This window comes from Dendrobates tinctorius, unplaced genomic scaffold (assembly GCF_039654945.1).
Source record: "Dendrobates tinctorius isolate UK_male_01 unplaced genomic scaffold, ASM3965494v1 ptg000157l, whole genome shotgun sequence".
In the NCBI taxonomy this organism is placed as follows: Eukaryota; Metazoa; Chordata; class Amphibia; order Anura; family Dendrobatidae; genus Dendrobates; species Dendrobates tinctorius.
The window spans coordinates 3,325,774-3,351,164 of record NW_027361824.1 but is presented as its reverse complement, the minus strand read 5'-3'; the positions used below and the strand labels follow the sequence as shown (position 1 = coordinate 3,351,164).

The window sequence follows — 25,391 nt, the reverse complement described above, 5'->3', positions numbered from 1 at the left end:
TGAGGGTTGTAGTGTTTATTGTCCGCTCTGTACATTGTGTGTTTCTGCTCCCGGTCACTGATGTTGTGTGGATTGCGCCTTTTGTAGTCCCCGGCTGTAGCGTGTCTCCTCGTCCTGCAGAGCTGACATCGGACGGCTGCTGCTCCTCTCATCGTCACTCCTGTTTTGGTTCTTCCATATCTTTTTTTACTGCAATTAGTCTGACGTGTCCTTCATCCTCTGGGATGAGAGAAAAGTTTCTCATGTCCGTTCCTGACGGATCCACGATCACACAAGTGAACGTCGTCCTGAAGTCCTCAGGCTGCAACGATGTGAAGTTCAATGTTTGTTTCACAGTCCTGTTTACTGCTAACGCTCTGCAAAATACAGCGCCACCATCAGGATACAAAGGTCCATACACTGCACTGACACAGAGTTACCTCCTGTATTATTCCCCAGAGCTGCACTCACTATTCTGCTGGTGCAGTCACTGTGTACATACATTACATTACTGATCCTGAGTTACATCCTGTATTATACTCCAGAGCTGCACTCACTATTCTGCTGGTGCAGTCACTGTGTATATACATTACTGATCCTGAGTTACATCCTGTCTTATCCTCCAGAGCTGCACTCACTGTTCTGCTGGTGCAGTCACTGTGTACATACATTACATTACTGATCCTGAGTTACATCCTGTATTATACTCCAGAGCTGCACTCACTATTCTGCTGGTGCAGTCACTGTGTATATACATTACTGATCCTGAGTTACATCCTGTATTATCCTCCAGAGCTGCACTCACTGTTCTGCTGGTGCAGTCACTGTGTACATACATTACATTACTGATCCTGAGTTACATCCTGTATTATACTCCAGAGCTGCACTCACTATTCTGCTGGTGCAGTCACTGTGTACATACATTACATTACTGATCCTGAGTTACCTCCTGTATTATTCCTTAGATCTGCACTCACTATTCTGCTGGTGCAGTCACTGTGTACATACATTACATTACTGATCCTGAGTTACCTCCTGTATTATACTCCAGAGCTGCACTCACTATTCTGCTGGTGCAGTCACTGTGCACATACATTACATTACTGATCCTGAGTTACCTCCTATATTATACTCCAGAGCTGCACTCACTATTCTGCTGGTGCAGTCACTGTGCACATACATTACATTACTGATCCTGAGTTACATCCTGTATTATACCCCAGAGCTGCACTCACTATTCTGCTGGTGCAGTCACTGTGTGCATACATTACATTACTGATCCTGAGTTACATCCTGTATTATACCCCAGAGCTGCACTCACTATTCTGCTGGTGCAGTCACTGTGTACACACATTACATTTCTGATCCTGAGTTACATCCTGTATTATACCCCAGAGCTGTACTCACTATTCTGCTGGTGCAGTCACTGTGTACATACATTACATTTCTGATCCTGAGTGACATCCTTTACCAGCTGAATACAGAGTGCAGCTCTGGAGAGCAGATCCTTATGATGTGTGATCCTTCCCTGTCCCTCGGTCGCTGACTAGTGATGGGAGTCACTTACCCTCCGCTCTCCTCGCTCACTCGCCCATCGGGGTAGGCGTCCTCCACAAACGTCTTATTCACCAGCCAGTAGATATTGTGGAACCTCGCGTACTTCGTCTGCGCGCTGCACAGGAGCTGAAGACGTTTTCCTGAGGGGCAGAAGAATGGAGCGAGCGTCAGCTCCTTAGACAATGACACAAAACGTGGACAAAGAGTTTCTAATAATGAAAAAAGCAGAATGAGGAACGCAGCTCTGGAGAAACATGCAGGGTTACTTTACTATACTTCTGCTGTTACTTGTGCAGCAGCTGCTCTCTGTCCTCGGATCTGGGGCCGCTTCCGAGTCTGGGTGTTTTTGTTATTAAGCTTCCAGTTTTCCAGGGTCCGGACACAGAACGTGGATAGAAATCATCCCCCCGGGGAATGAATATTAATATCACACATATTATTATACAAGCAGCATGACCACCGGGGGCGCCGTCTGAGGGAAGCACATACCATCCATGGTGATGACTGTGTTGTCTGCCGGGTACAGAATCTTTGGAGAAGCTGCAATAAATGAGAGGAAGGTAGAAAACCGAACAACGGCACCCACATGTGATATAGTGATTCCATTCCGGTATACCGTATATATCACCCCACACCTTATAATACAAGACCAGCAGTATGGTGACCTGTATAGAGGGAGCCCCCCCTAGTGGTGACTGCAGACAGGATCTTATCATGGATCTCTGTATACAGGGAGCCTAGTGGTGGCTGCAGACAGGATCATATCATGGATCTCTGTATACAGGGAGCTCCCCCTAGTGGTGGCTGCAGACAGGATCATATCATGTATCTCTGTATAAAGGGAGCTCCTCCTAGTGGTGGCTGCAGACAGGATCATATCATGTATCTCTGTATACAGGGAGCTCCCCCTAGTGGTGACTGCAGACAGGATCTTATCGTGTATCTCTGCTTACAGGGAGCCCCCCCTAGTGGTGACTGCAGACAGGATCTTATCATGTATCTCTGTATACAGGGAGCTCTCCCTAGTGGTGACTGCAGACAGGATCTTATCATGCATCTCTGTATACAGGGAGCTCCCCCTAGTGGTGGCTGCAGACAGGATCATATCATGTATCTCTGTATACATAGAGCTCCCCCTAGTGGTGACTGCAGACAGGATCTTATCGTGTGTTTCTGTTTACAGGGAGCTCCCCCTAGTGGTGACTGCAGACAGGATCTTATCGTGTATCTTTGTTTATAGGGAGCTCCCCCTAGTGGTGACTGCAGACAGGATATCATCATGTATCTCTGCATACAGGGAGCTCCCCCTAGTGGTGACTGCAGACAGGATCTTATTGTGCATCTCTGTTTAAAGGGAGCTCCCCCTAGTGGTGACTGCAAACAGGATATCATCATGTATCTCTGTATACAGGGAGCTCCCCCTAGTGGTGACTGCAGACAGGATCTTATCATGTATCTCTGTTTACAGGGAGCTCTCCCTAGTGGTGACTGCAGACAGGATCATATCATGCATCTCTGTATACAGGGAGCTCTGCCTAGTGGTGGCTGCAGACAGGATCATATCATGTATCTCTGTATACAGGGAGCTCCCCCTAGTGGTGACTGCAGACAGGATCTTAACGTGCAACTCTGTTTACAGGGAGCTCCCCCTAGTGGTGACTGCAGACAGGATATCATCATGTATCTCTGTATACAGGGAGCTCCCCCTAGTGGTGACTGCAGACAGGAGCTTATCATGTATCTCTGTTTACAGGGAGCTCCCCCTAGTGGTGACTGCAGACAGGATATCATCATGTATCTCTGTATACAGGGAGCTCCCCCTAGTTGTGACTGCAGACAGGATCTTATCATGTATTCCTGTTTACAGGGAGCTCTCCCTAGTAGTGACTGCAGGCAGGATCTTATCATGTATCTCTGTATACAGGGAGCTCCCCCTAGTGGTGACTGCAGACAGGATCTTATCGTGTATCTCTGTTTACAGGGAGCTCCCACTAGTGGTGACTGCAGACAGGATATCATCATTTATCTCTGTATACAGGGAGCTCCCGCTAGTGGTGACTGCAGACAGGATCTTATCATGTATCTCTGTATACAGGGAGCTCCCCCTAGTGGTGACTGCAGACAGGATCTTATCATGTATCTCTGTATACAGGGAGCTCCCCCTAGTGGTGACTGCAGACAGGATCTTATCATGTATATCTGTATACAGGGAGCTCTCCCTAGTGGTGACTGCAGACAGGATCTTATCATGTATCTCTGTATAGAGGGAGCTCCCTCTAGTGGTGACTGCAGACAGGATCTTATCATGCATCTCTGTATACAGGGAGCTCTCCCTAGTGGTGACTGCAGACAGGATCTTATCATGCATCTCTGTATACAAGGAGCTCCCCCTAGTGGTGGCTGCAGACAGGATCATATCATGTATCTCTGTATACAGGGATCTCCCTCTAGTGGTGACTGCAGACAGGATCTTATCGTGTATCTCTATTTACAGGGAGCTCCCCCTAGTGGTGGCTGCAGACAGGATCTTATCATGTATCTCTGTATACAGGGAGCTCCCCCTAGTGGTGACTGCAGACAGGATCTTATCATGTATCTCTGTATACAGGGAGCTTCTCCTAGTGGTGGCAGCAGACAGGATCTTATCATGTATCTCTGTATACAGGGAGCTCCCCCTAGTGGTGGCTGCAGACAGGATCATATCATGTATCTCTGTATACAGGGAGCACCCCCTAGTGGTGACTGCAGACAGGATCTTATCGTGTGTTTCTGTTTACAGGGAGCTCCCCCTAGTGGTGACTGCAGACAGGATCTTATCGTGTATCTCTGTTTACAGGGAGCTCCCCCTAGTGGTGACTGCAGACAGGATATCATCATGTATCTCTGCATAAAGGGAGCTCCCCCTAGTGGTGAGTGCAGACAGGATCTTATTGTGTATCTCTGTTTACAGGGAGCTCCCCCTAGTGGTGACTGCAAACAGGATATCATCATGTATCTCTGTATACAGGGAGCTTCCCTAGTGGTGACTGCAGACAGGATCTTATCATGTATCTCTGTTTACAGGGAGCTCTCCCTAGTGGTGACTGCAGACAGGATCTTATCATGCATCTCTGTATACAGGGAGCTCCGCCTAGTGGTGGCTGCAGACAGGATCATATAATGTATCTCTGTATACAGGGAGCTCCCCCTAGTGGTGACTGCAGACAGGATCTTATCGTGCAACTCTGTTTACAGGGAGCTCCCCCTAGTGGTGACTGCAGGCAGGATATCATCATGTATCTCTGTATACAGGGAGCTCCCCCTAGTGGTGACTGCAGAAAGGATCATATCATGTATCTCTGTATACAGTGAGCTCCCCCTAGTGGTGACTGCAGACAGGATCTTTTCATGTATCTCTGTATACAGGGAGCTCCCCCTAGTGGTGACTGCAGACAGGATCATATCATGTATCTCTGTATACAGGGAGCTCCCCCTAGTGGTGACTGCAGACAGGATCTTATCATGTATCTCTGTTTACAGGGAGCTCCCCCTAGTGGTGACTGCAGACAGGATCTTATCATGTATCTCTGTTTACAGGGAGCTCTCCCTAGTGGTGGCTGCAGACAGGATCATATCATGTATCTCTGTATACAGGGAGCTCCCCCTAGTGGTTACTGCAGACAGGATCTTATCGTGCAACTCTGTTTACAGGGAGCTCCCCCTAGTGGGGACTGCAGACAGGATATCATCATGTATCTCTGTATACAGGGAGCTCCCCCTAGTGGTGACTGCAGACAGGATCTTATCATGCATCTCTGTATACAGGGAGCTCCCCCTAGTAGTGGCTGCAGACAGGATCATATCATGTATTTCTGTATACAGGGAGCTCCCCCTAGTGGTGACTGCAGACAGGATCTTATCGTGTATCTCTGTTTACAGGGAGCTCCCCCTAATGGTGACTGCAGACAGGATATCATCATTTATCTCTGCATACAGGGAGCTCCCGCTAGTGGTGACTGCAGACAGGATCTTATCTTGTATCTCTGTATACAGGGAGTTCCCCTAGTGGTGACTGCAGACAGGATCTTATCATGTATCTCTGTATACAGGGAGCCTAGTGGTGGCTGCAGACAGGATCATATCATGTATCTCTGTATACAGGGAGCTCCTCCTAGTGGTGGCTGCAGACAGGATCATATCATGTATCTCTGTATACAGGGAGCTCCCCCTAGTGGTGACTGCAGACAGGATCTTATCGTGTATCTCTGCTTACAGGGAGCCCCCCCTAGTGGTGACTGCAGACAGGATATCATCATTTATCTCTGTAAACAGGGAGTACCCCCTAGTGGTGACTGCAGACAGGATCATATCATGTATCTCTGTATACAGGGAGCTCCCCCTAGTGGTGACTGCAGACAGGATCTTATCATGTATCTCTGTATACAGGGAGCTCTCCCTAGTGGTGACTGCAGACAGGATCTTATCATGCATCTCTGTATACAGGGAGCTCCCCCTAGTGGTGGCTGCAGACAGGATCATATCATGTATCTCTGTATACATAGAGCTCCCCCTAGTGGTGACTGCAGACAGGATCTTATCGTGTGTTTCTGTTTACAGGGAGCTCCACCTAGTGGTGGCAGCAGACAGGATCATATCATGTATCTCTGTATACAGGGAGCTCCCCCTAGTGGTGGCTGCAGACAGGATCATATCATGTATCTCTGTATACAGGGAGCTCCCCCTAGTGGTGAATGCAGACAGGATCTTATCGTGTATCTCTGCTTACAGGGAGCCCCCCCTAGTGGTGACTGCAGACAGGATCATATCATGTATCTCTGTATACAGGGAGCTCCCCCTAGTGGTGACTGCAGACAGGATCATATCATGTATCTCTGTATACAGGGAGCTCCCCCTAGTAGTGGCTGCAGACTGGATCATATCATGTATCTCTGTATACAGGGAGCTCCCCCTAGTGGTGACTGCAGAGAGGATCTTATCGTGTATCTCTGTTTACAGGGAGCTCCCCCTAGTGGTGACTGCAGACAGGATATCATCATTTATCTCTGCATACAGGGAGCTCCCGCTAGTGGTGACTGCAGACAGGATCTAATCTTGTATCTCTGTATACAGGGAGCTCCCCCTAGTGGTGACTGCAGACAGGATCTTACCATGTATCTCTGTATACAGGGAGCCTAGTGGTGGCTGCAGACAGGATCATATCATGTATCTCTGTATACAGGGAGCTCCTCCTAGTGGTGGCTGCAGACAGGATCATATCATGTATCTCTGTATACAGGGAGCTCCCCCTAGTGGTGACTGCAGACAGGATCTTATCGTGTATCTCTGCTTACAGGGAGCTCCCCCTAGTGGTGACTGCAGACAGGATCTTATCTTGTATCTCTGTATACAGGGAGCTCCCCCTCGTGGTGACTGCAGACAGGATCTTATCATGTATCTCTGTATACAGGGAGCTCCCCCTAGTGGTGACTGCAGACAGGATCTTATCATGTATCTCTGTATACAGGGAGCTCCCCCTAGTGGTGGCAGCAGACAGGATCATATCATGTATCTCTGTATACAGGGAGCTCCCCCTAGTGGTGGCTGCAGACAGGATCATATCATGTATCTCTGTATACAGGGAGCTCCCCCTAGTGGTGACTGCAGACAGGATCTTATCGTGTATCTCTGCTTACAGGGAGGCCCTCCTAGTGGTGACCGCAGTCTGGATTTTATCATGTATCTCTGTATACAGGGCGCTCTCCCTAGCGGTGACTGCAGACAGGATCTTATCATGCATCTCTGTATACAGGGAGCTCCCCCTAGTGGTGGCTCCAGACAGGATCATATCATGTATCTCTGTATACAGGGAGCTCCCCCTAGTGGTAACTGCAGACAGGATCTTATCGTGTATCTCTGTTTACAGGTAGCTCCCCCTAGCGGTGACTGCACACAGGATCTTATCGTGTATCTCTGTTTACAGGGAGCTCCCCCTAGTGGTGATTGCAGACAGGATATCATCATGTATCTCTGTATACAGGGAGCTCCCCCTAGTGGTGACTGCAGACAGGATCTTACCATGTATCTCTGTATACAGGGAGCTCCCCCTAGTGGTGACTGCAGACAGGATCTTATCATGTATCTCTGTATACAGGGAGCTCCCCCTAGTGGGGACTGCAGACAGGATATCATCATGTATCTCTGTATACAGGGAGCTCCCCCTAGTGGTGACTGCAGACAGGATCTTATCATGCATCTCTGTATACAGGGAGCTCCCCCTAGTAGTGGCTGCAGACAGGATCATATCATGTATCTCTGTATACAGGGAGCTCCCCCTAGTGGTGACTGCAGACAGGATCTTATCGTGTATCTCTGTTTACAGGGAGCTCCCCCTAGTGGTGACTGCAGACAGGATATCATCATTTATCTCGGCATACAGGGAGCTCCCGCTAGTGGTGACTGCAGACAGGATCTTATCTTGTATCTCTGTATACAGGGAGCTCCCCCTAGTGGTGACTGCAGACAGGATCTTATCATGTATCTCTGTATACAGGGAGCCTAGTGGTGGCTGCAGACAGGATCATATCATGTATCTCTGTATACAGGGAGCTCCTCCTAGTGGTGGCTGCAGACAGGATCATATCATGTATCTCTGTATACAGGGAGCTCCCCCTAGTGGTGACTGCAGACAGGATCTTATCGTGTATCTCTGCTTACAGGGAGCTCCCCCTAGTGGTGATTGCAGACAGGATATCATCATGTATCTCTGTATACAGGGAGCTCCCCCTAGTGGTGACTGCAGACAGGATCTTACCATGTATCTCTGTTTACAGGGAGCTCCCCCTAGTGGTGACTGCAAACAGGATATCATCTTGTATCTCTGTATACAGGGAGCTCCCCCTAGTGGTGACTGCAGACAGGATCTTATCATGTATCTCTGTATACGGGGAGCTTCCCCTAGTGGTGACTGCAGACAGGATCTTATCGTGTATCTCTGTTTACAGGGAGCTCCCCCTAGTGGTAACTGCAGACAGGATATCATCATGTATCTCTGTATACAGGGAGCTCACCCTAGTGGTGACTGCAGACAGGATCTTATCATGTATCTCTGTTTACAGGGAGCTCCCCCTAGTGGTGACTGCAGACAGGATATCATCATGTATCTCTGTATACAGGGAGCTCCCCCTAGTGGTGACTGCAGACAGGATCTTATCATATTTCTCTGTATACAGGGAGCTCCCCCTAGTGGTGACTGCAGACAGGATCTTATCATGTATCTCTGTATACAGGGAGCTCTCCCTAGTGGTGACTGCAGACAGGATCTTATCATGTATCTCTGTATACATGGAGCTCTTCCTAGTGGTGACTGCAAACAGGATCTTATCATGCATCTCTGTATACAGGGAGCTCCCCCTAGTGGTGGCTGCAGACAGGATCATATCATGTATCTCTGTATACAGGGAGCTCCCCCTAGTGGTGACTACAGACAGGATCTTATCATGTATCTCTGTTTACAGGGAGCTCCCCCTAGTGGGGACTGCAGACAGGATATCATCATGTATCTCTGTATACAGGGAGCTCCCCCTAGTGGTGACTGCAGACAGGATCTTATCATGCATCTCTGTATACAGGGAGCTCCCCCTAGTAGTGGCTGCAGACAGGATCATATCATGTATCTCTGTATACAGGGAACTCCCCCTAGTGGTGACTGCAGACAGGATCTTATCGTGTATCTCTCTTTACAGGGAGCTCGCCCTAGTGGTGACTGCAGACAGGATATCATCATTTATCTCTGCATACAGGGAGCTCCCGCTAGTGGTGACTGCAGACAGGATCTTATCTTGTATCTCTGTATACAGGGAGCTCCCCCTAGTGGTGACTGCAGACAGGATCTTATCATGTATCTCTGTATACAGGGAGCCTAGTGGTGGCTGCAGACAGGATCATATCATGTATCTCTGTATACAGGGAGCACCTCCTAGTGGTGGCTGCAGACAGGATCATATCATGTATCTCTGTATACAGGGAGCTCCCCCTAGTGGTGACTGCAGACAGGATCTTATCGTGTATCTCTGCTTACAGGGAGCCCCCCCTAGTGGTGACTGCAGACAGGATATCATAATTTATCTCTGTAAACAGGGAGTACCCCCTAGTGGTGACTGCAGACAGGATCATATCATGTATCTCTGTATACAGGGAGCTCCCCCTAGTGGTGACTGCAGACAGGATCTTATCATGTATCTCTTTATACAGGGAGCTCTCCCTAGTGGTAACTGCAGACAGGATCTTATCATGCATCTCTGTATACAGGGAGCTCCCCCTAGTGGTGGCTGCAGACAGGATCATATCATGTATCTCTGTATACATAGAGCTCCCCCTAGTGGTGACTGCAGACAGGATCTTATCGTGTGTTTCTGTTTACAGGGAGCTCCCCCTAGTGGTGACTGCAGACAGGATCTTATCGTGTATCTCTGTTTACAGGGAGCTCCCCCTAGTGGTGACTGCAGACAGGATCATATCATGTATCTCTGTATACAGGGAGCTCCCCCTAGTGGTGACTGCAGACAGGATATCATCATGTATCTCTGTATACAGGGAGCTCCCCCTAGTGGTGACTGCACACAGGATCTTATTATGTATCTCTGTATACAGGGGTTTTTGATGTTTTGGCCTAGGGGGTGTGGACAATTTTATAGATTATATATACATGATAAGATTCTGTCTGCAGCCACCACTAGGGGGAGCTTCCTGTATACAGAAAAACATGATAAGATCCTGTCTGCAGCCACCACTAGACGGAGCTTTCTGTATACAGAAATACATGATAAGATTCTGTCTGCAGCCACCACTAGGGGGAGCTCCCTGTATACAGAGATACATGATAAGATTATATATACAGTCACCACTAGAGGGAGCTCCCTGCATACAGAGATACATGATAAGATCCTGTCTGCAGTCACCACTAGGGGGAGTTCCCTGTATAGAGAGATACATGATAAGATCCTGTCTGCAGCCACCACTAGGTGGAGCTCCCTGTATACAGAGATATATGATAGGATTCTGTCTGCAGTCACCACTAGGGGGAGCTACCTGAATACAGATATACATGATAAGATCCTGTCTACAGCCACCACTAGGGGGAGCTCCCTGTATACAGAGATGTATGATAGGATTCTGTCTGCAGTCACCACTAGGGGGAGCTACCTGTATACAAATATACATGATAAGATCCTGTCTGCAGTCACCACTAGGGGGAGCTCCCCTTATACAGAGATGCATGATAAGATTCTGTCTGCAGTCACCACTAGGGGGAGCTCCCTGTATATAGAGATACATGATAAGATCCTGTCTGCAGTCACCACTAGGGGGAGCTCCCTGTATACAGAGAAACATGATAAGATCCTGTCTGCAGTCACCACTAATGGGAGCGTCCTGTGTACAGAGATACATGATAAGATTCTGTCTGAAGCCACCACTAGGGGGAGCTCCCAGTATACAGAGATACATGATAAGATCCTGTGTGCAGCCACCACTAGGGGGAGCTCCCTGTATAAACAGAAACACGATAAGATCCTGTCTGCACCCACCACTAGGGGGAGCTCCCTGTATACAGAGATACATGATAAGATCCTGTCTGCAGCCATCACTAGGGGAGCTCCCTGTAGACAGATATACACGATAAGATCCTGTCTGCAGTCACCACGAGGGGGAGCTCCCTGTTTACAGAGATACATGATATGATCCTGTTTGCAGTCACCACTAGGGGGAGCTCCCTGTAGACAGATATACACGATAAGATCCTGTCTGCAGTCACCACGAGGGGGAGCTCCCTGTATACAGAGATACATGATAAGATTCTGTCTGCAGCCACCACTAGGGGGAGCTCCCTGTAAACAGAGATACATGATAAGATCCTGTCTGCAGTCACCACTAGGGGGTGCTCCCTGTATACAGAGATATATGATGATATCCTGTCTGCAGTCACCACTAGGGGGAGCTCCCTGTAAACAGAGATACACGATAAGATCCTGTCTGCAGTCACCACTAGAGGGAGCTCCCTGTATACAGAGATACATGATATGATCCTGTCTGCAGCCACCACTAGGGGGAGCTCCCTGTATACAGAGATGCATGATAAGATCCTGTCTGCAGTCACCACTAGGGAGAGCGCCCTGTATACAGAGATAAATGATAAGATCCTGTCTGCAGTCACCACTAGGGAGAGCGCCCTGTATACAGAGATACATGATAAGATCCTGTCTGCAGTCACCACTAGGGGGAGCTCCCTTTATACAGAGATACATGATATGATCCTGTCTGCAGCCACCACTAGGGGGAGCTCCCTGTATACAGAGATGCATGATAAGATCCTGTTTGCAGTCACCACTAGGAAGAGCTCCATGTATACAGAGATACATGATAAGATCCTGTCTGCAGTCACCACTAGGGAGAGCTCCCTGTATACAGAGATACATGATAAGATCCTGTCTGCAGTCACCACTAGGGGGAGCTCCCTGTATACAGAGATATATGATAAGATCCTGCCTGCAGTCACCACTAGGGGGAGCTCCCTGTATACAGAGATACATGATGATATCCTGTCTGCAGTCACCACTAGGGGGAGCTCCCTGTAAACAGAGATACATGATAAGATCCTGTCTGCAGTCACCACTAGGGTGAGCTCCCTGTATACAGAGATACATGATGATATCCTGTCTGCAGTCACCACTAGGGGGAGCTCCCTGTAAACAGAGATACACGATAAGATCCTGTCTGCAGTCACCACTAGGGGAAGCTCCCCGTATACAGAGATACATGATAAGATCCTGTCTGCAGTCACCACTAGGGGGAGCTCCCTGTATACAGAGATACATGATGATATCCTGTTTGCAGTCACCACTAGGGGGAGCTCCTTGTAAACAGAGATACATGGTAAGATCCTGTCTGCAGTCACCACTAGGGGGAGCTCCCTGTATACAGAGATACATGATGATATCCTGTCTGCAATCACCACTAGGGGGAGCTCCCTGTAAACAGAGATACACGATAAGATCCTGTGTGCAGTCACCGCTAGGGGGAGCTACCTGTAAACAGAGATACACGATAAGATCCTGTCTGCAGTTACCACTAGGGGGAGCTCCCTGTATACAGAGATACATGATATGATCCTGTCTGCAGCCATCACTAGGGGGAGCTCCCTGTATATAGAGATGCATGATAAGATCCTGTCTGCAGTCACCACTAGGGAGAGCTCCCTGTAAACAGAGATACATGATAAAATCCAGACTGCGGTCACCACTAGGGGGAGCTCCCTGTATACAGAGATACATGATGATATCCTGTCTGCAGTCACTACTAGGGGGAGCTCCCTATAAACAGAGATACACGATAAGATCCTGTCTGCAGTCACCACTAGGTGGAGCTCCCTGTATACAGAGATACATGATGATATCCTGTCTGCAGTCACCACTAGGGGGAGCTCCCTGTAAACAGAGATACACGATAAGATCCTGTCTGCAGTCACCACTAGGGGGAGCTCCCTGTATACAGAGATACATGATATGATCCTGTCTGCAGTCACCACTAGGGGGTGCTCCCTGTATACAGAGATACATGATGATATCCTGTCTGCAGTCACCACTAGGGGGAGCTCCCTGTATACAGAGATACATGATATGATCCTGTCTGTAGCCACCACTAGGGGGAGCTCCCTGTATACAGAGATGCATGATAAGATCCTGTCTGCAGTCACCACTAGGGGGAGCTCTTTGCATACAGAGATACATGATAAGATCCTGTCTGCAGTCACCACTAGGGGAAGCTCCCCGTATACAGAGATACATGATAAGATCCTGTCTGCAGTCACCACTAGGGGGAGCTCCCCTTATACAGAGATGCATGATAAGATTCTGTCTGCAGTCACTACTAGGGGGAGCTCCCTGTATATAGAGATACATGATAAGATCCTGTCTGCAGTCACCACTAGGGGGAGCTCCCTGTATACAGATAAACATGATAAGATCCTGTCTGCAGTCACCGCTAATGGGAGCGTCCTGTATACAGAGATACATGATAAGATTCTGTCTGCAGCCACCACTAGGGGGAGCTCCCTGTATACAGAGATACATGATAAGATCCTGTCTGCAGTCACCAATAGGGGGAGCTCCCTGTATACAGAGATACATGATAAGATCCTGTGTGCAGCCACTACTAGAGGGAAATCCCTGTATACAGAGATACATGATAAGATCCTGTCTGCACCCACCACTAGGGGGAGCTCCCTGTATACAGAGATACATGATAAGATCCTGTCTGCACCCACCACTAGGGGGAGCTCCCTGTATACAGAGATACATGATAAGATCTTGTCTGCAGTCACCACTAGGGGGAGCTCCCTGTATACAGAGATACATGATAAGATCCTGTCTGCAGTCACCACTAGGGGTAGCTCCCTGTATACAGAGATACATGATGATATCCTGTCTGCAGTCACCACTAGGGGGAGCTCCATGTAAACAGAGATACACGACAAGATCCTGTCTGCAGTCACCACTAGGGGGAGCTCCCTGTATACAGAGATACATAGTATGATCCTGTCTGCAGCTACCACTAGGGGCAGCTCCCTGTATACATAGATGCATGATAAGATCCTGTCTGCAGTCACCACTAGGGGGAGCTCCCTGTAAACAGAGATACATGATGCCCTTACTAAGGTCACCAATGACCTCTTAACTGCCAAGAGCAAGCGACACTACTCTGTCCTCCTCCTCCTGGACCTGTCGGCTGCCTTTGACACAGTGGACCATTCCCTATTATTACAGACCCTCTCATCCCTCGGCATCACAGACTTGGCCCTCTCCTGGATCTCATCATAGCTAACAGACCGGACATTCAGCGTCTCCCACTCACACACCACCTCCTCACCTCGCCCCCTATCTGTCGGAGTCCCACAAGGTTCAGTCCTTGGGCCCCTGCTGTTCTCTATTTACACCTTTGGCCTCGGACAGCTCATAGAATCTCATGGCTTTCAGTATCACCTCTATGCTCATGACACACAGATCTACATCTCTGGACCAGATATCACCTCCCTACTAAACAGAATCCCTCAATGTCTGTCCACTATTTCATCCTTCTTCTCCGCTAGATTTCTGAAACTCAACATGGACAAAACAGAATTCATCATCTTTCCCCCATCTCACGTGACCCCCCCTACGAACCTATCAATTACAGTAAATGACTGCCCACTCTCCCCAGTCCCACAAGCTCGCTGCCTCGGAGTAATCCTTGACGCTGATCTCTCCTTCAAACCACATATCCAAACCCTTTCCACTTCCTGCCGACTTCAACTCAAAAATATTTCACGAATCCGTTCATTCCTCACCCAAGAATCTGCAAAAACCCTAGTCCATGCCCTCATCATCTCTCGCCTTGACTACTGCAACCTCATGCTCTGTGGCCTCCCCTCAAACACTCTCGCACCCCTCCAATCTATTCTAAACTCCGCTGCCCGACTAATCCACCTGTCCCCCCGCTATTCCCCAGCTTGTCCCCTCTGTCAATCCCTTCAATGGCTCCCAATTGCCCAGAGACTCCATTACAAAACCCTAACCATGACATACAAAGCCATCCACAACTTGTCTCCTCCATACATCTGTGACCTCGTCTCCCGGTACTTTCCCGCACGCAACCTCCGATCCTCACAAGATCTCCTTCTCTACTCCCCTCTTATCTCCTCTTCCCACAATCGCATACAAGATTTCTCTCGCGCATCACCCCTACTCTGGAACTCTCTACCACAACATATCAGACTCTCACCTACCATCGAAACCTTCAAAAAGAGCCTGAAGACCCACCTCTTCCGACAAGCCTATAACCTGCAGTAACCACCGATCGACCAAACCGCTGCACGACCAGCTCTACCCTCGCCTACTGTATTATCACCCATCCCTTGTAGATTGTGAGCCCTCGCGGGCAGGGTCCTCTCTCCTCCTGTACCAGTTATGACTTGTATTGTTTAAGATTATTGTACTTGTTTTTATGTATACCGCTCCTCACATGTAAAGCGCCATGGAATAAATGGCGCTATAACAATAAATAATAATAATAATAATACATGATAAGATCCTCTTTGCAGTCACCACTAGGGGGAGCTCCCTGGATACAGAGATACATGATAATATCCTGTCTGCAGTCACCACTAGGGGGAGCTCCCTGTAAACAGAGATACACGATAAGATCCTGTCTGCAGTCACCACTAGGGGGAGATCCCTGTATACAGAGATACATGATAAGATCCTGTCTGCAGTCACCACTAGGTAGAGCTCCCTGTATACAGATACTGTATACATGATAAGATCCTGTCTGCAGTCACCACTAGGGGGAGCTCCCTGTATACAGAGATACATGATAAGATCCTGTCTGCAGTCACCACTAGGGGGAGCTCCCTGTATAAAGAGATACATGATAAGATCCTGTCTGCAGTCACCACTAGCGGGAGCTTCCTGTATACAGAGATAAATGATGATATCCTGTCTGCAGTCACCACTAGGGGGAGCTCCCTGTATACAGATACTGTATACATGATAAGATCCTGTCTGCAGTCACCACTAGGGAGAGCTCCCTGTATACAGAGATGCATGATAAGATCCTGTCTGCAGTCACCACTAGGGAGAGCTCCCTGTATACAGAGATACATGATAAGATCCTGTCTGCAGTCACCACTAGGGAGAGCTCCCTGTATACAGAGATACATGATAAGATCCTGTCTGCAGTCACCACTAGGGGGAGCTCCCTCTATACAGAGATACATGATAAGATCCTGTCTGCAGTCACCACTAGGTAGAGCTCCCTGTATACAGATACTGTATACATGATAAGATCCTGTCTGCAGTCACCACTAGGGGGAGCTCCCTGTATACAGAGATACATGATAAGATCCTGTCTGCAGTCACCACTAGGGGGAGCTCCCTGTATAAAGAGATACATGATAAGATCCTGTCTGCAGTCACCACTAGCGGGAGCTCCCTGTATACAGAGATAAATGATGATATCCTGTCTGCAGTCACCACTAGGGGGAGCTCCCTGTAAACAGAGATACACGATAAGATCCTGTCTGCAGTCACCACTAGGGGGAGCTCCCTGTATACAGAGATACATGATATGATCCTGTCTGCAGCCACTACTAGGGGGAGCTCCCTGTATACAGAGATGCATGATAAGATCCTGCCTGCAGTCACCACTAGGGAGAGCTCCCTGTAAACAGAAATACATGATAAGATCCTGTCTGCAGTCACCACTAGGGGGAGCTCCCTGTATACAGAGATACATGATGATATCCTGTCTGCAGTCACCACTAGGGGGAGCTCCCTGTAAACAGAGATACATGATAAGATCCTGTCTGCAGTCACCACTAGGGGGAGCTCCCTGTATACAGAGATACATGATGATATCCTGTCTGCAGTCACCACTGGGGGAGCTCCCTGTAAACAGAGTTGCACGATAAGATCCTGTCTGCAGTCACCACTAGGGGGAGCTCCCTGTATACAGAGATACATGATATGATCCTGTCTGCAGCCACCATTAGGCGGAGCTCCCTGTATACAGAGATGCATGATAAGATCCTGTCTGCAGTCACCACTAGGGAGAGCTCCCTGTAAACAGAGATACATGATAAGATCCTGTCTGCAGTCACCACTAGGGGGAGCTCCCTGTATACAGAGATACATGATGATATCCTGTTTGCAGTCACCACTAGGGGGAGCTCCCTGTAAACAGAGATACACAATAAGATCCTGTCTGCAGTCACCACTAGGGGGAGCTCCCTGTATGCAGAGATACATGATGATATCCTGTCTGCAGTCACCACTAGGGGGAGCTCCCTGTAAACAGAGATACACGATAAGATCCTGTCTGCAGTCACCACTAGGGGGAGCTCCCTGTAAACAGAAACACACGATAAGATCCTGTCTGCAGACACTACTAGGGGGAGCTCCCTGTATGCAGAGATACATGATGATATCCTGTCTGCAGTCACCACTAGGGGGAGCTCCCTGTAAACAGAGATACACGATAAGATCCTGTCTGCAGTCACCACTAGGGGGAGCTCCCTGTAAACAGAAACACACGATAAGATCCTGTCTGCAGTCACCACTAGGGGGAGCTCCCTGTATGCAGAGATACATGATGATATCCTGTCTGCAGTCACCACTAGGGGGAGCTCCCTGTAAACAGAGATACACGATAAGATCCTGTCTGCAGTCACCACTAGGGGGAGCTCCCTGTAAACAGAAACACACGATAAGATCCTGTCTGCAGACACTACTAGGGGGAGCTCCCTGTATACAGAGATACATGATATGATCCTGTCTGCAGTCACCACTAGGGAGAGCTCCCTGTATACAGAGATACATGATAAGATCGTGTCCGCAGCCACCAATAGAGGGAGCTCACTGTATGCAGAGATACATAAGATCCTGTCTGCAGCCACCACTAGAGGGAGTTCCCTGTATGCAGAGATACATATGATCATACCTCCCAACTTTTTAAGAAGGGAAAGAGGGATTTTACGACACTCCCCAAACCACACCCATTTCACAAATAGCCACACCCATTTCCATGCCCCAACCGCACCCATTTAGCACTGCTAATCACACTGACTAGTACTGAGGGCACAGTGGCTGGTACTGTTGGCACTCTGACTGGTACTGAAGAAAAGAAAGAACGGAGAGAGAAAAAACAAAACAGAGAGAGAAAGAAAGAAAGAAAGAAAGATGGGAAAGAAAGAGAGAACAGAAAAAGAGAAAAAGAGAGAAAGAAAGAAGAAAGAAAGAGGGGACAGAAAAAAGAACAGAGAGTGAGAAAGAAAAAGAGAACAGAGAGAAAGAAAGGAAGAACAGAGAGAAAGAATGGTAGAACAGAGAGAAAGAAAGAACAGAGAGAGAAAGAATAGAGAGAAAGAATAAGATTAGAGAGATAAAGAAAGAGAAAGACCAGAGAGAAAGAAATAAAGAGGGGAAAGAAAGAAACAGAGAGAAAGAAAGAACAGAGAGAAAGAAAGAGGGGGCAGAAAAATAGAAAGATTAGAAAGAAAGAGAACAGAAAGGGATAGAGAAAAAAGAGGAGAAAGAAAGAACAGAGAGAAATAAAAAAACAGAGAGATAGAAAGAACAGAGAAAGAGAAAGAGGGGAAAGAAAGAAATAACAGAGAGCGAAAGAGAAAGAAAGAGGGGAAAGAAAGAACAGAGAGAAAGAAAGAAAGAAAGAGGGGAAATAAAGAACAGAGAGAGAGAGAAAGAAAGAGGGGAAAGAAAGAGCAGAGAGAGAGAAAGAAAGGGGAAAGAAAGAACAGAGAGAAAGAAAGAGGGGAAAGAAAGAAAGGAGAGAAAGAGAAAGAAAGAGGGGAACGAAAGAACAGAGAGAGAGAAAGAAAGAAAGAAAGAGGGGAAAGAAAGAACAGAGAGAGAGAACGAAAGAGGGGAAATAGAGAACAGAGAAAGAAAGAAAGAAAGAAAGAGGGGAAATAAAGAACAGAGAGAGAGAGAAAGAAAGAGGGGAAAGAAAGAGCAGAGAGAGAGAAAGAAAGGGGAAAGAAGGAACAGAGAGAGAAAGAAAGGGGAAGGATAGAAAGAACAGAGAAAGAAAGAGGGGAAAGAAAGAACAGAGAAAGAAAAAAAGAACAGAGAGAGAAAGAAAGAGGGTAAAGAAAGAACAGAGAGAGAAAGAGGGGAAAGAAAGAACAGAGAGAGAGTAAGAAAGAAAGAACAGAGAGAGAAAGAGAAAGAAAGAGGGGAAAGAAAGAACAGAGAGAAAGAAAGAAAGAGGGGAAATAATGAACAGAGAGAGAAAAAGAAAGGGGAAAGAAAGAGCAGAGAGAGAAAGAAAGAGGGGAAAGAAAGAAAAGAGAGAAAGAGAAAGAAAGAGGGGAACGAAAGAACAGAGAGAGAGAAAGAAAGAGGGGAAAGAAAGACCAGAGAGAGAGAGAACGAAAGAGGGGAAAGAAAGAACAGAGAAAGAAAGAACGGGGAAGGATAGAAAGAACAGAGAAAGAAAGAAAGAAAGAGGGGAAAGAAAGAACAGAGAAAGAAAAAAAGAACAGAGAGAGAAAGAAAGAGGGTAAAGAAAGAACAGAGAGAGAAAGAAAGAAGGGAAAGAAAGAACAGAGAGAGAGTAAGAAAGAAAGAGGGGAAAGAAAGAAAGAACAGAGAGAGAAAGAAAAAGGGGAAGAAAGAACAGAGAGCGAAAGAAAGAATGAGGGGAAGAAAGAAAGAACAGAGAGAGAAAGAAAGAAAGAGGGGAAAGAAAGAACAGAGAGGAAAGAAAGAAAGAAAGAAAGAACAGAGAGAGAAAGAAAGAGGAAAAAGAACAGAGAGTGAAAGAAAGAGGGGAAAGAAAGAGGGGAAAGAAAGAACAGAGAGAGAGAAAGGAAGAACAGAGAGAGAAACAAAGAACAGAGAGCAAGAAAAAAAGAACAGAGACAGCGAGAAAGAAAAAACAGATAGAAAGGAAGAACAGAGAAAGAGAAAGGAAGAACAGAGAGAAAGAAAAAGATTAGAGAGAGAAAGAAAGAGAGGATAGAGAAAGAAAGCAAGAACAAAGTGAAAGAAAGAACAGAGAAAGGAAGAGGGGAAAGAAAGAAGAGAGAGAGAAACAGAGAGAGAAAGAAATAAAGATTCTATAAAGATACTATAGCAGCCCGGCTCCCATTGTAGCGCCCACCTGAGCCTCCTGATTCAGGACATAGCATGATCCGCTCACATGGCCGACCATCCCCGAGTCTAAGGCGATCCCGCTGTCTGCGCTGTCGGAGGAGGACACGGTGATGGATCTGAAGCATTCCCTGAAGTGCCTCCATGGTTCCGTCACAATCTTCTCATGAAATTTACCTAGTTTCCGGTCAGCTTCCAGCACGTCACTTGGCTTGGTTAAAGTGCTCCTCTTGGCTCCGCCGTGTACTCCTGTGTCCATGGGAAAAGTAACCTCCCGGCCGGGGCAGTGGGGAAGACTCAAAATCAGGACTGTCCTGCTGGTTCAGGAACAGTTAGGAGGTGTGAATGCTCCCCACCATACACCTTTTACATGCATGGCTCCGCACACCTCATACACACACGGTTCCGCTTTGTATGCCTCGTACACACACGGCTCTGCTCCGAAAACCTCGCACACACATATGGCTCCACTCCGTAAACCTCGTGCACATGCGGCTCTGCTCCGTACACTTTGCACACACACAGCCACACTCCGTGTGCATCGTACACACGCGGCTCTGCTCCGTACGCCTCGTACACACGCGGCTTCGCTCCGTACTCCTTGTACACACGCGGCTCCACTCCGTATGCCTCGTACACACACGGCTCCACTCCATACACCTCGTACACACGCAGCTCCGCTACGTACACACAGGCTCCGCTCCATACACACATGGCTCTGCTACATCCACCCTTTAAACTCCTCCTGACCCCCCACATAAACTTCACCTCATCCAGCACCGTGACAACCAGCACAGCAGAGTCCTGAGGACACTGAGGCCCCTGATCATGTGACCCCTGACTCCTCCCCTCTGTGACCTCATCACAGGTCCTGTGCGCAGAACAGAAGAGAACAGCCAGCGACATCATTGCTGGCTGTGAGAGGCTGCGTTGGGTCTCTGGGAGGGCGAGGATGGGGTCAGTGCATGGGGGAGCGTGCGGCTTATCTCCCTGCAGTGCGGGAAAAATAGAGTTCCGGGCAGGACAGCGGGTGGGCGGGCCAAAAACGGGACTGTCCCGCCAAATCCGGGATGGTTGGGAGCTATGATAACATTCTGTCTGCAGCCACCACTAAGGGGATCTCCCTCTATACAGAGATACATGATAAGATTTTGTCTGCAGCCACCACTAGAGGGAGCTTCCTGTATACAGAGATACAGGATAAGATCCTCTCTGCAGTCCCCACTAGGCGGAGCCCTCTGTATACAGAGATACATGATAAGATCCTGTCTGCAGTCACCACTAGGGGGAGCTCCCTGTATACAGAGATACATGATAAGATCCTGACTGCAGTCACCACTAGGGGGAGCTCCCTGTATACAGAGATACATGATAAGATCCTCTCTGAAGCCACCACTAGAGGGAGCTCCCTGTATACAGAGATACATGATAAGATCCTGTCTGCAGCCACCACTAGAGGGAACTCCCTGTATACAGAGATACAGGATAAGATCCTCTCTGCAGTCACCAATAGGGGGAGCTCCCTGTATACAGAAATACATGAAAAGATTCTGTCTGCAGTCACCACTAGGGGGAGCTCCCTGTATACAGAGATACATGATAAGATACTGTCTGCAGCCACCACTAGGGGGAGCTCCCTGTATACAGAGATACATGATAAGATCCTGTCTGCAGCCACCACTAGGGGGAGCTCCCTGTATACAGAGATACATGATAAGATCCTGTCTGCGGCCACCACTTGGGGGAGCTCCCTGTATACAGAGATACATGATAAGATCCTGTCTGCAGTGGTATCTACAGGCAGGGTCTTATTATGTATCTCTTTATACTGGGAGCGCCCCCTAGTGGTTGCCGTTTGTGCAGGTAATTCTGCTTTGCCTGTAAATCGCCCTCTCGGGTGTCTGAATGTTGCAGGTCACAGTATAATGGAGCTTATCATTTCGAGATTTCAGGTGATTCTTACCTACTGTCATGTTGATTAAAGTGTAGATCAGAAGTGTAGAGAATAGAGACGAGCCAAGAATCCTCAGCAGACCTGTAACAGAAGGATACATTCAGCTGACCCCGCATCATATTAGGACCTGTGCAGTGGCCCCTTTAGTAACTCTCTGTGCCCAGACCTCACTAGATGCCTCCAATGACAATGTATGAAGGAAATTTTGCACACAAGGCCAATTAGTAAAACACCAGCACAGCAGAGTGATAGGATCTTCATTAATGTCTTATACTCCAGAGCTGCATTCATAATTCTGCTAGTAACTCCATGTCGTCTGTTCTACTAGGTTTTACGGCAAAGGGTAAATGAACATAAAACAAGTCTGTGCAATATAAAGAGGCAGAAGCCGATATTCAGTCATTAGCACAGACTATCCTCTGCCTCATTTGTTGCTGTTTGTTGTGGTCGGTGCTCAAGGTCACAGATCGCACTGAACCCTATAGTTTGTCTTTGGGACTCCAGCTCCAGACTGACCGATAACAGCAGCTGAGAATCAAAACAGGAGCAAAAAAGAAAAAAAACACAACAACAAAAAACAATTCTGTTACAACAGCGACTGATTTCCTCGAGGTTTTTTTTGTTCAGTTTCTTTAGCCTTTTTTACAGCAATGGCGCCTCCTAGAGTCAACAGCAGACACTACAGCGAGAGCTAAGTACAGACGTCTCACCTTGTGCTGAGCCGCGCTCCGTCATCCCCATCGGCAGCTGCATGACAGTGACTGACAGCAGCGCTGACTCTGACTTATAGGAGCACCACGGAGACACGTGATCGTGGGAAACTCCAACCCACCCCCACAGGGGACTGTACCATGAGGGTGAAAGCGTGATACACTTCATAATCAGTATCACACAGGAGAGGATTAGATACACGGCTCAGCAGACAGTATCACACAGGAGAGGATTAGATACGCGGCTCAGCAGACAGTATCACACAGTATAGGATTAGATACACGGCTCAGCAGACAGTATCACACAGGATAGGATTAGATACACGGCTCAGCAGACAGTATCACACAGGATAGGATTAGATACACGGCTCAGCAGTCAGTAACACACATGATAGGATTAGATACACGGCTCAGCAGACAGTATCACACAGGATAGGATTAGATACACGGCTCAGCAGACAGTATCACACAGGATAGGATTAGATACACGGCTCAGCAGTCAGTATCACACAGGATAGGATTAGATACACGGCTCAGCAGACAGTATCACACAGGAGAGGATTAGATACGCGGCTCAGCAGTCAGTATCACACAGGATAGGATTAGATACACGGCTCAGCAGACAGTATCACACAGGATAGGATTAGATACACGGCTCAGCAGACAGTATCACACAGGATAGGATTAGATACACGGCTCAGCAGACAGTATCACACAGGAGAGGATTAGATACGCGGCTCAGCAGTCAGTATCACACAGGATAGGATTAGATACACGGCTCAGCAGACAGTATCACACAGGATAGGATTAGATACACGGCTCAGCAGACAGTATCACACAGGATAGGATTAGATACACGGCTCAGCAGTCAGTAACACACATGATAGGATTAGATACATGGCTCAGCAGTCAGTAACACACATGATAGGATTAGATACGCGGCTCAGCAGTCAGTATCACACAGGATAGGATTAGATACGCGGCTCAGCAGTCAGTATCACACAGGATAGGATTAGATACACGGCTCAGCAGACAATATCACACAGGATAGGATAAGATACATGGCTCAGCAGTTAGTATCACCCAGGATAGGATTAGATACACGGCTCAGCAGTCAGTATCACACAGGATAGGATTAGATACACGACTCAGCAGTCAGTATCACACAGGATAGGATTAGATACACGGCTCAGCAGTCAGTATCACAGGATAGGATTAGATGCACGACTCAGCAGTCAGTATCACACAGGATAGGATTAGATACACGGCTCTGCAGTCAGTATCACACAGGATAGGATTAGATGCATGACTCAGCAGTCAGTATCACACAGGATAGGATTAGATACACGGCTCTGCAGTCAGTATCACACAGGATAGGATTAGATACACGACTCAGCAGTCAGTATCACACAGGATAGGATTAGATACACGGCTCAGCAGTCAGTATCACACAGGATAGGATTAGATACACGGCTCAGCAGTCAGTATCACACAGGATAGGATTAGATACACGGCTCAGCAGTCAGTATCACACAGGATAGGATTAGATACGCGGCTCAGCAGTCAGTATCACACAGGATAGAATTAGATACGCGGCTAAGCAGACAGTATCACACAGGATAGGTTAGACACGCGGCTCAGTAGTCAGTATCACACAGGATAGGATTAGATACACGGCTCAGCAGTCAGTATCACACAGGATAGGATTAGATACACGGCTCAGCAGACAGTATCACACAGGATAGGATTAGATATGCGGCTCAGCAGTCAGTATCACACAGGATAGGATTAGATACACGGCTCAGCAGACAGTATCACACAGGATAGGATTAGATATACGGCTCAGCAGTCAGTATCACACAGGATAGGATTAGATACACGACTCAGCAGTCAGTATCACACAGGATAGGATTAGATACACGACTCAGCAGACAGTATCACACAGGATAGGATCAGATACACGGCTCAGCAGACAGTATCACACAGGATAGGATTAGATACACGGCTCAGCAGTCAGTAACACACAGGAGAGATACACGGCTCAGCAGTCAGTATCACACAGGATAGGATTAGATACACGACTCAGCAGTCAGTATCACACAGGATAGGATTAGATACACGACTCAGCAGTCAGTATCACACAGGATAGGATTAGGTACACGACTCAGCAGTCAGTATCACACAGGAGAGGATTAGATACGCGGCTCAGCAGTCAGTATCACACAGGATAGAATTAGATACGCGGCTAAGCAGACAGTATCACACAGGATAGGTTAGATACGCGGCTCAGTAGTCAGTATCACACAGGCTAGGATTAGATACACGGCTCAGCAGTCAGTATCACACAGGATAGGATTAGATACACGGCTCAGCAGTCAGTATCACACAGGATAGGATTAGATACGCGGCTCAGCAGTCAGTATCACACAGAATAGGATTAGATACACGGCTCAGCAGACAGTATCACACAGGATAGGATTAGATACACGGCTCAGCAGTCAGTAACACACA

General features: G+C 47.8%; 1 protein-coding gene across 1 annotated transcript; it reads right to left on the bottom strand.

The window, feature by feature from the left end:
• On the bottom strand, window positions 1-22,916 carry IL18BP (interleukin 18 binding protein). Its single transcript, XM_073548348.1, has 5 exons — window positions 22,881-22,916; window positions 22,180-22,251; window positions 2,026-2,076; window positions 1,547-1,676; window positions 1-356 (listed from the first exon to the last, which is right to left on the bottom strand). The coding sequence occupies exons 1-5, from the start codon at window positions 22,909-22,911 to the stop codon at window positions 155-157; spliced, it is 486 nt and encodes a 161-aa protein (XP_073404449.1). The 5' UTR covers window positions 22,912-22,916; the 3' UTR covers window positions 1-154.
• Between the last annotated feature and the right edge of the window lie 2,475 nt (window positions 22,917-25,391).